An 11638-nucleotide genomic window follows, 5' to 3' on the forward strand; every position below is an offset into this window, starting at 1 on the left:
AGTATAAATTCAAAAGTTATGAGGTTGTGGTCTGACAGAAGAGGATTCTGTGGGAAGACCTTCAAATGCTCAATGTCAACGCCATAAGTAAGAACAAGATCAAGCGTGTGGCCAAAGCTGTGAGTGGGTTTCTGTACTCTGACAGAAGCCAATCGAGTCCAACAATGAGATGAATGCAGCACTAAGGCAATCATTATCAACATCCACATGAATATTAAAATCTCCTACAATAATAACTTTATCAGTTTTAAGAACCAAACTTGATATAAATTCTGAAAATTCAGATATAAACTCTGAATATGGACCTGGTGGCCGGTACAGAATCACAAATAGAATTGGCTGTAGTGTTTTCCAGGTTGGATGTGAAAGACTAAGAACAAGGCTTTCAAATGAGGTGTAGTGTAATTTTGGTTGAGGATTAATTAATAGGCTCGATTCAAAGATGGTTGCTACTCCACCTCCTCGACCGGTGCCTCGAGGAATGTGAGTATTAATATGACTTGGAGGAGTCGATTCATTCAGGCAGACATATTCTTCATGGCTCAGCCAGGTTTCAGTTAGGCAACATAAATCAATGTGATTATCTGATATTAAATCATTCAGTAACACAGCTTTAGATGACAGAGATCTAATATTTAGGAGACCACATTTAATAGACCTATTTTGTTGCACTGCTGAAATAATGGTGTTAACTTGTATAAGGTTATTGTGTACGACTCCTCTTCTGCTTACTTTTGATTTATTTAATTGAAGTGGCCGTGGGACAGACACAGTCTCTACTCTAAAGTCAAGGGTGGGTAACTGCTCGAATGGAAGAGCAGAGAAGGGTGTTAAACTACAACTCTGCTCCCGGTTCCTGATCTGAACCCTGGGTTGTCATAGATTAAGTCCGGTGATCAACTTGGTCATATTCGCAGAAATGAGACGCGCTCCGTCCAACGTGGGATGAATGCCGCCTCCTCATCAGATCAGGTTTTCCCAGAAAGTCTTCCAGTTGTCTACGAGCCCACATTATTCGCTGGGCACCACCTCGACACCCAGCGGTTGAAAGACGACATTCGGCTATACAATTCGTCTGTCTGCAAATTTTGGAGAGGGCCAGAAAATTACGGTGTCCGACAACGTCTTGGCATAAGCACACCGATTCCACATTAATTTTAGTGACTTCCGACCGACGGGCTCGGGCGTCATTACCACCGGCGTGTATTACAATCTGACTGTATCTCCGCTTGTCCTTAGCCAGCAGCTTCAAACAAGACTCCACGTCGCCCGCTCTGGCCCCCGGGAGGCACACGACTCTGGTCCGTGGCTTCGCTATTTTCACGTTCCTGACTATAGAGCTCCCGATAACCAGGGTGTGTTCCTCAGCGGGTGTGTCGCTGAGCAGGGAAAACTGGTTCGAAACGTGAAGTGGTTGGTGCACAGCGGGCTTCTGTGTAGACTTACTACTCCTGCGAACAGTGTTTGTGTCGGGCTGATCTGTGGCTTTTGCTGCCTCCTGCTGATGGATAGAACAATTACTGTATGTCAACATTAGCAACCATTGCTGCTGTGATATTAACAGGGAGCAGTGAAACATTTTAATACATCAGTCTGAAAACTCTAGATTAAATAGTAAGGCTCAAATTCCGATTGAAATAACAAACTTTTCATAATGTTCTGCAGTTGCAGCAATATTCAGACTTGTGTCTTCCACTTTATGACAACTGAAAAGTTATGAGTGTTCCCAGAGAACACAATGTTCTTGTGTTAAGTGTTCCAGCATATCTTCCATTGTTGTGTGTCAGCTACTGTTTCCTTCTCTGCTTTCCATCTAAAGACAGAAGATCCTCAGGCTACTGGCCTCCTTGCTGTTGTCTTGGTTATCTTTATCAGTCGTGACTCAAAAGAAGTTGGTCGGCTTCAAACTCCACACAGAAAGAACATAAGTTGAGAACTTGTGTCTCCTTTAACAATTGCCTTTCAACATGTTCACACAGGCTTTTGTGAATCAACTCTTCAGTATCAGAAAAGTGCAGAAGTCAACAAGCTTTTTTTAAGGAGCTTCATCTTTTCAAAATATTGTTATCTATAGCTCACCATCATGTGTGTTTGTTAACCTTTCTACAAGCATGATTTCCTCACATAACACCGTAATTTGAAGACACGGTGTACTATACGCCCACTTGGTCATTGCCTACACGTGGCTCACACTTTAGTTATGTCAATTTATATCAACGCAACACAGACAAGTTGTTGCTTCACCGAGAGGAAACAGGCTTTGTGTTGACACATGGGCCAACGACAACATGAAGATGCATGACTTGGCTTATCTTGCAGCTTTTTTCCCACCGTGGCGGATCAGTCATGTAATGTGTAAAAAACAATTACAAGTCAACAGGTTGTGTAATGAGAACAGTTGAGCGATCTGACAATTTTGAATGTTGTGTCGCGTAAACTTGACTTTCGACTGCAGGCGTTTTCGCTTTGAGTTGCTAATTAGCGGAAACTGAAAAAGCTTCATCTGGAATAAGACTCTTTGGGTCACCGGAGACGGAAAGAGTGTTTTAGATCTGAACAACGGATCTCATGTCGTCATCTATTTTTGGCTGATTGTAGAATTGGGATTCAGAATTAATGACATCTGGAATACAATTTATAGACGGAGCTTTATGAATCCAGCACAGATACATCATGAAATTGGCTTAAAATTACGCTTGTAATGCCCCCGTTACCTGTTTAACAAGAGGCACTACAGGCTGCGCATTGACGAAGGTTCCGACGCGTTTGTAGTAAGTTTCAGAGTCCAGTGTATTTGTCAAGTTTTATTTTGGATCCTCTGCATCACGTTCAGATGGTATTTACATTGAGACGTAGCTCACATCAAGACGTGGTGGCTCAACTGTAGACGGTCAAAAAACTGTTTTCTATCGCCAATTTGCAACACCTGGCCTCCCACTTCGCCTCATTAAATAGGGACAAACATCAAATTACAGCATCCTTGCCCCACCTAGAAGTCCAAAGTCACGAAACACATGAGAAAATGGCTCCAACAACGCTCCCTCACCTTTTCCGACACCTTCTCCACCAGTTTGGATGTCGCTGGGAGGTGGAGGTAGACGGAGCTCTCTGGATTTTGACGGACACAACGACCCTTTCCCTGGCAGAGAGAGGCTGAGCAGCGTCGAGTTGCCGTGGTTACGTTGATGGAGTAGGGTCCCAGGACTTTGTGGACAAACTCTGCCAGGTCTTGACACTCTCTCTGGGAGTGGGCATGTTTAAGAAAAAAAAGGTTTGCCAACACAAAGCCATCTTTGAAGTTTTAATTGTTGAGATAAAAAAAGTTAAATGGTAATAGTGTTTTTATAAATTGAAATCTTGAAATATATCAGTGTATACATGTGCAGACATTCGTGGGTGTATGCACTTTATGTAAATGTTTAGCTGTATACCTCTGTCTTAGTCTCACTCTAACCCCAGATGACGACTCCAGCTGTTCCCATGGCAGCACTCTCTCCTATGGTGCTAACCAGGTCTGCCTGTTAACAAGACATTATACATAGCATTGTTTTCGTCTTTGTACTCTTCATAGTAGGATTCAGTAAAAACACCGTTATACTTGTCACCTGATGATACAAGTGTGCACCAAATACACCTTCAGCTTTTTTATTCTCTTTTTCAAACAAAGAAAGGCAATAACTAGTACTGTGATTCAACATGAATCTACTTCTGTCCGTCTGTTCCGCCTCCTCATAGATGCCTGTGCTTGGATCAAGTACAAGATGTTGATATATCACCAGTGACAGGAAAGTGTTAGTTGAAGCATAGACACTCTTGACCAATGGGAATACAGGAAGATCCGACGCAGCCCCAGTCAGAGAGGATACTCGTAGTGCTTCTCTGATTTGACTGGACAAGTGAAGTCTGGCTCCAGAGGTCCCACACTATAAAAAAGGGGACAGATTTTACATATTTGTATCTGTGAATCAGGGACATCACATGTATTCCTTATTTGCATTATACCAGTCAGGTTGCTTTACAGTGAAGTTCCTTCTCTTGGCTCACAGATGTGTTGCCATACACTGGTTTTGACAAAGAAGTTGTTTCACTTATACACCAAACATTTTAATTTATTTAGTTTTTTTGGTGTTACACTGGGAGCTAGCTGTCTTTCTGCAGGTGAATAGATGTCGTTAACTGCTCATGCGACAGGCTTGAGTAGTTTTGACAACTTTTTGTGACTGGATGTCTCTTTCTTCCCCACTGATTTGTTCCTGTTTGTATCCTGCCAAGTTCAAGTAATTATGTGAACTTAGCCTTTAAAACACGCTTTAAAAAGTACTGCAATCGTGATTGTAATCTGTTTTAACCCAAAATAAAAAATGTGAAAAGTACAATACGGTACTGTTGCCCACCTGCAGCTTCTCCAGGGTGAGCAGAGGGTACAGGGCGGAGCATCGTTTCCATAGCCACAGAAGCTCGTCGTTGAGGGCCATCTCCTCAGCAGGGCATTGGCCGGTGTAATTGGCCAACATGGTTTGGGCGGGATCGCCATTGTAGCAGCTGGGGTAAGGTGAGAAGCCCCATAATGCTTTGGGCCTTAACCTTTTGACCTCTCGAAGAGTTTCCGTCATTACTGACTGGGCTGCTGCTTCGAAGTCCACCTGTGACAAGATCAACACATCCTTTCTCAGTCCCTAACACACAGTTTCTATATAAAAGGAATATTTTGACAGTTTAGAAAAAATACACTTGTTTCCTTCTTGTTAAGAGTTAGATGTGAAGATCGATAACCACAAAAAAAGGGAGGGATTTTTTTTTTTCCAGGGATACAGTTTCCTTTTTTTTCCTCAACATAAAACCTTCCCCAAGGAAAGGTTTTCAATTTTGTTTATTAACCAAAATTTTTTTTTTTTTTGGGCCCTGGGAGACCCTTTTCAGGTTTTTTAATCCAAAGGGCTGAATTTTCTGGGATTTTTTTTTTCCCCACCCAAAGGGGGCCTGTTTTATCCTCCAAAGTTGTTTTGGAAGGGTTTCCCCTTTAAAAAACGCTGGGTCTTTTTTAAAAAAAGTGCCCATCGGGTTTCCCCTGGACCTTTTCCTGACTAAGGCCCTTTCCCCCAAAAAGCTCGTCGGGGGGCCCCCCCCAAGTTGGGTGTTTCCAACTTTTGGGGGATGTTTGGCCATGGGGAATGGGCCTCGCAATTTTTGCCCTTCCAAAAGATTTCCCTCTTTGCGGGGGGCCCGAATTTTCCTTGAATTTCACTTTTTACCTAGCCTGTCAATGTGATATTTTGAGGTGTAGTGCCTTTTTCATTCTTAACGATTGATGTGGATCACAAACTCTCATGTCTCATGGAAGTCTTTGGATGAACAAGCTGAGCTTTAAGTGCATGGTATCAAGGCCTTTCGTGTACATTTTGTTAGTTCAGTCCTTATTCCCAACTGATTTCAATTGTCATTATTTTTATTCTCAAATTTAAAAGGGAAAATGTTTCAGAATTTTTGCCCTTTGAAAATCTGTTACAAAAACAAATTTTGAATAAGTACGAAGCTTGTTTGTTGAATCCCTTTGGGGAATGCACTGTCAATGGGTATATTGGAGTGGTCCTTTTCTGGCAGTCCAATTTTGCAGGGTCCAATTACAAGGAGACGTCGGAACAGGACCATTTCGATTAAAGAAGGGTTCAGGCAAGGCTCTGGCTGTTGTCTCTGGATTTACAGAGTTGTCCAAACTTTTTGTATTTGGTGTGTGCTGCTTGTCCTGGGAATAAATAACCTTCCCACCACAGGCTGACACTTTGCTGTGTGAGTCCTTCACATTCCGCTTTTCCCTCCAATCGGTGACTGGGGGGTTTAACCCAAGTTCCTCCGCTGAAATTTTCCCAGATAATTGAAACACACTGAGTGATTTTTGCCTGAGAGATCCTGGCAAATCCATGACATAACCTTTCATTCAATTAATTTTTTTCTAGTACAAAATTTTTATTTTGTTGAGTTTATATTATTTTCAAACCTTAATGCCAATTCAGTTTTTTGTATAGCCCATTTCCAAATTACAAAATTTGTCTGGGTGCTTACAATCTGTACCATTCTGACATCCCTCCCCAAAACCTCACATCGGACCAGGAAACTCCCAAATAACCCTTCAGGGGGGGGGAAACCCTTCAGGAGAGCACAGAGGGCCCCTCTCCAAATGGACAGATGAATGGAGTAATGTGTCAGGGACTTTAAGTTAAAATCTTTCTGAATTGACAGAGTGTATAATGTTCATAGTAGGATATTCCAGAGGGAGATACGGATCCATCAGGCAGATGGCTAGGAGTTGTTCTCAACAGGCCATCTGCTTTTAGCAGGATTCCCGACCTCAAGGATCCATCAGGCGGGATGAGGACTATGCGGTCATAAAGGGTCCGATGACCCCATGAGCGTAAAAAGGACTTGGGAAAAAGCAGGTTGTGTGTGAATTGAGAGATGAAAATTCATCCTTGGAGAAGGAAAAAGGAGTGGACTCAGTGCATCCTAAAATTTTCCCCGCAGCTTAAGCCTATACAGTATCAAGGGCTGGACCAGGGGCACCTGATCAGCCTAACTATAAACCTGTAAAAAAGGAAGGTCTTGTCTACTCTTAACGAGGTGGTGGTCTGCCTCCGGATAAAATTGGAAGCTGGTTCCATAAAAGAGGAGCTTGATACTAAGGGCTCTGGCTCCCATTCTACTTTTAAGCTAGGAATACAATAGTCCCATTTATGGCGTGCTTCTAGTGGGCAAAACTCAAGTCCTTAAGATATGGATGGTGAAACACCAACAACTTTATTAAGAAGAATTTTAAAGTGATTCTTTTGATTTTCTGGAGCCATGCAGGCAGCGTGCAGGAGTGATGTGATCTCTTTTCTTAGTTTTAGTGGAACGAGCTGGGCATTCTGATCACTGGGGGACCTAAGAGACTTTATTAGACAGCCTGCTATAAGCAGTAATCCAGTCTCAATTAGAATTTGAACCCAATTTTTTCCAAAAATTAACAAATTTGCCTGGATTTTAAATTTCCCTAAAATTGAAAAAATGGCCGGGCCCCCAAATTTTCCCTTTCGGGGAAAAGGAAAAACCTCAAAGAAACGAAGGGGGTTTCCTTTACAGTGGTTTTGGGTGCCAGGGCAATGGTTACAAATACTTTCCCCAGATAATTGACCCTGAGGTGCTCAGGGCGATTAAAATTACTTGGGTTTGCTGAGTTTAACACAAAAGGGTTTCCCCAAGGGCCCATCCCCAGGGGTAGTCAAGGGCCCAAAGGCTTGAATTTTGAGGGGTTTCTCCTTGGAGATAAAAAGTTGGGTATCATTGCTTTAAAATGAAAGTTTATGGGGGTTCCGGGAATAATATTGCCCAAAAAACCTGTAAAGGAAATTTTAAAATTTCCCCAACCCGGGGCCCTTTTTGGCCCCCCGGATTAAAGTTGGTGGTTATGAGGACTTAAAATAAAATTTGGCCCCCTTTCTTTTTAAATTAGGATTTAAAACCCTTTTAGGGGCCGTCCCTTTTAAAGGGGGCCAATAGGGTAAAGCCCCTTAAAAGGAGGGTCATCCCAATGGTTTTGTGGAAGAAGTTTTTAAAAGGTTTTTAACGGGACCAGGCAGAGAGAGTCCTTTATCTTTTTCCTTGGGGTTTTGTAAACCCCAGTGCGCTTCTGGTCCTGGGGGCCTAAAACTATTGAAACCTCAAATAAATTTGAGTAAAAGTCCAAACTAAAGCGTAACCAAATTTTCGGATTTTTTGGAAAAAGGAGGGATTTTGAATATTGTAGAAAAAGAACACCTTGGTTTTCCAGTGGGTTAAAGGAAATTTTAAAAAATAACCCCAAAACTTTAAGGGTTTTGGATCCGGGGCCGTTACAGAACCACTTTGAAAATTTATCTTGAGGGCTGGGCCAATTAAAAACGGTTTTGGTCTGGGTTTCCAAGAGGCAGGTACCTTTTTTAATTTTTAAAACCCGTTGAATTTAATTGGGTTTCCCCGGTTTTTGGGGGGAAAAATAAATTATACAGGGGCATAAAAAGGGTTTAAGGCCATTATTGAAAGGAAGTTTGGATGGTTAAATGGGCAAAAAGGGAATTATTAACTTTTTTCCCTAATTTTTAAAATCCTTTTCATTAAAAAGGGTTTAAAAAAATTACCCCTAAAATTTAAAAATGCCCCGGCCCCAACAGGTGTATTCTTGTCGTGGCACAAGGCTAAAAAACCGGGGGTCTTTATTCTCCATTAGAGGAGAAATTTTAAGGCTGCTCTGGCTTGGGGGTTTTTTTAAATTTTAAATTTCCCCCAAAAACTAAGGGGAAAAATTCCCAATGATTTGCCATTTCTAAAGGGTTTTGGGGGGGGGTTTGCTTATTTTGCAACCCGGCCAGGGGGGTTCTCAGGGGTTTTAACAGCCATTTTGGGGTTCTTGTTAAAAGGGGGCCAGAAAAATTTTAATGAAAACTAATTTAAAGGAAACTTTTTTAAATGTATGGGGCCAGAGGGTGGGCTTTGGTAAAACCGTTAAAAAAAAAAATTTGGGGGAAAAACCCCCAAAATTTAAAACCCCAAACAAAGGGGTTTCCCAACGGGGAAATTTGGGGGTTAAAAAATTTTAATTTGTCCCTTATTAAAAATTTTTTCCAAAAAATTCTAAAATCTCCCAATAAGGCATAAATATTTTGGAAATGTTTCTGTGGGGGCTGGGGTGAAAGAAATTTTGGGGTCACTTAACTGTAAATGGTGCCGTTAAAGGGGGGCCCCCTTTTTAATTTTTGGCCCCATTGAAATAAATTTTAGTTTGTTAAGAAAAATATGTTTCAAGCTTGTGACTTTCAGTTTAAACAGAAGGGGCTGCTGTGCCAAACCTGTTGTCAATGGGCAATAATAATGCTTATTAAAAATTAACCTTTTAAATGATGAAATGGTAGTCTTGACAGTATATATCAAATTAAAATTTCTGTTTTCCTAATTTTGGATTCACACCAAAAAGTAATTTTCAATTTAAGCTGGTGCCATGAAGCTACAAACTGATGCCCGACACTTGTTGGTTATTGTACAAATCAAAGTTGAGCTGGTCTTAACTTATTTCAGTGCTTCAGTGACACTTTGAAGCATCAACAAAATCATCACCCTTAGCTATATCCATCATCGTAGACGGAAAGAAAAATAAAATCGACGTGGCCATGAGTGAGTCATAGTATAATCATAGCCTGTAAAAGAGTTAAAAGATATCAATGGGATAATCATAGTTAAATCAAGATTAATTATCACATTCATACTTTGTTTTTTTAGTATAAAGCTTTTAAAAAATTAAAAAAATAGTGCTGTGAAAAATAACGCGTTAACTCAGTTAATTCAATTACAGGTTTAACTTCGATTTATTTTAAAGCACGATTTAAACATGCGCAGCATGAGAGAATAAACTTCCAATCCGTCTGTTGTTGGTCGTCTCTCCAGCAGCATGTCATTCTGTCTCTAGTGTCGCGTTAACATGACTCCGATCTCCGTCTCGCGCACCCCAGAGCTCGGATGCCGCAGCGCCATCGGGACCGAAAAAAGTCACTTGCAAAATGAGCTTCAATACACCTCTTCAACCTGAACTATGTCCGCCTCTCATGCAGACGGTCTGTTCATCGGTAATGATCCTTCCGCAGGTTCACCTCCGGAAACCTTGTTGCGACTTTACTTCCTGTAGATCAGGGTCTCAACACGTCGATCGCGACCTGCCAGTCGATCGCGGCGTAGTGTTGGTAGATCGCATAACATTAAAAGATTGGCCCGCCCCTGACATGTTCTCTATAGCACGCCTTGTTCTTTATTACGCGTTGCGTTAACACTTATCGATCTCCGTCTCGCCTCGCCACAGAGCTCCGTCTTGTATCGGGACCGAGCAAAAAAAAAGTCACTTGTCAATCTGTCCACCTGTCCGGGCCGGTGAGGTTTCAGCTTTGCAGCGGTGTCCCCGCCGTCCCTTTCATCATGACCCCAGTTCATGAAGAAAACCCACACAGTCAGTTTGCCTCAGCAGCTGCTAGAGGAAGACTAGAGGCCTTTAGATTGTATCATGGTGGAGTTAATGGTTGACAAACAAGAGAAAAATGTTCTGTTTAACCCTCCTGTTACCTTTACATTTACTAACATAATTTACCATTGTATAGAAGAATGTATAAATGTATATATCCGTCTTTTGTCATAAATCTCTATGTTCTCACAAAATATACCGAGAATATCGGAAATATGTGATTAATCATGATTAATCCACAGAAACCTGTGATTAATCCGATTAAAATTTTTAATCGTTTCACAGCCCTAAAAAAAACACCATGTTGTTAGATCGGAACTGGCTGATTCCCAGATTCAGGTTATGGAATCAGGAATAAAAAATGGTCATTCGAATATCTCTAACAAAGGGCATTTAACGAGGAGAGTTTGTGTCTCTTGTTGAATCGAGTCAACGATGACTTCTTTTCCGTCACTTTTGTTACGTACAACCAAACCAAGTACTTGTTCTGCCTCATTTGGTATTCTGATGATGATGGTGAAGAGTGCTGTCTAATACTTAGCTGCATAATCTCCCATACTTGCTAAATTGCATTGAGACCAGACAGCAAAGGCCATAGTATCAGTGGTGGTGCGTCCATAGAGGGCGTGTTAAAGAATATATATTCTAGCTTAGCACAGCCTAGTATTGTTTGCATAAATATTATGTGTAAGATGGAAAAACACTGAATAAGAGTTGAATACTTCGGCAGGGCAATCTGGCGTCTGAGCTGATCTAAAGAAAGATAACAGTGAGCCCCCCTCCTCCGCATCCACACATTCCGGAGGGGATCACATACAAAGAGCTCTCTATACTCTCATAGACAACTGAGGGTCCAGATGTGGCCATTATTCTCCTTTTAGACACTCGAGGCCAGCCACTGACCTCGGACCTGACACACACACATGTCCTTCCTATGACCCAACACACACACACCATGGGAACAGGCCTTTCTCCCCCCCTTATGTTTGGACAGCCTTCTGGGTAAATCCAGACCCCCATCCCTCAAACAAGGCGCCTTCCTCTTCCCCCACCTTTTCAATACATGTGAACTCATTGGCAGACGAGAAGAACCAATGAAGGAGCGGCAGAGGCGGGAGCTGGCAACAAGAGCCAATGAGAAGACACCGCCCCCTTATCTCCTGACGAATCAGAACTGTGCCTTTCGGCTATTTAAAATGGCCGCTCACACTGAGACGGCGTCTTTTTCTCCGGTGCCGAGGCCATCGGTCAGAGCTCTGGAGAAGGGTCCACAAATGATTGTCCACCTGTATCCTGATTTCTGAATAAAACGCTAATAGATATAACGTAGAAGTCTACCGCTCTTTCTTCCAGTGAGTCCTGTCCAGGTGGTGTGCCGATTTCCAAAACCAACAAATGGTAGCAGAGGATGGTTGTGAAATCCGGTCCAAAGACCTGAGGAGGACGAGCACGAGACCCCAGGACGGACCACTGCGTTCAAGGCCCACTCCAAGAACCCTGATCAAAACACCGGTGTACAAAATAAGGTAGGACTGAACCTATTCATTTAAATCAGTCAGATTGAATACTCTAAATTTGATCAGGAGTATTGGAAGTGAGTATTGAAACTGCAAAATGTTTTGA

General features: G+C 42.0%; 1 protein-coding gene across 1 annotated transcript in view; it reads right to left on the bottom strand.

Moving 5' to 3' along the window:
* Positions 1-2305: 2305 nt before the first annotated feature.
* The window catches only part of si:dkey-72l14.3 (Glyco_hydro_56 domain-containing protein), a 31436-nt gene continuing 22103 nt past the window's right edge, over positions 2306-11638 (bottom strand). Inside the window, exons 2-4 of the mRNA XM_056422608.1 lie at positions 4395-4643; positions 3867-3923; positions 2306-3241 (exon numbers count right to left, since the gene is read on the bottom strand). Coding sequence (XP_056278583.1) covers positions 2990-3241; positions 3867-3923; positions 4395-4613 — 528 coding nt within the window. The 5' untranslated portion in view covers positions 4614-4643 and the 3' untranslated portion in view covers positions 2306-2989. The remainder of the gene's footprint in view (positions 3242-3866; positions 3924-4394; positions 4644-11638) is intronic.

Source organism: Pseudoliparis swirei, chromosome 9, assembly GCF_029220125.1.
Source record: "Pseudoliparis swirei isolate HS2019 ecotype Mariana Trench chromosome 9, NWPU_hadal_v1, whole genome shotgun sequence".
Classification (NCBI taxonomy): Eukaryota; Metazoa; Chordata; class Actinopteri; order Perciformes; family Liparidae; genus Pseudoliparis; species Pseudoliparis swirei.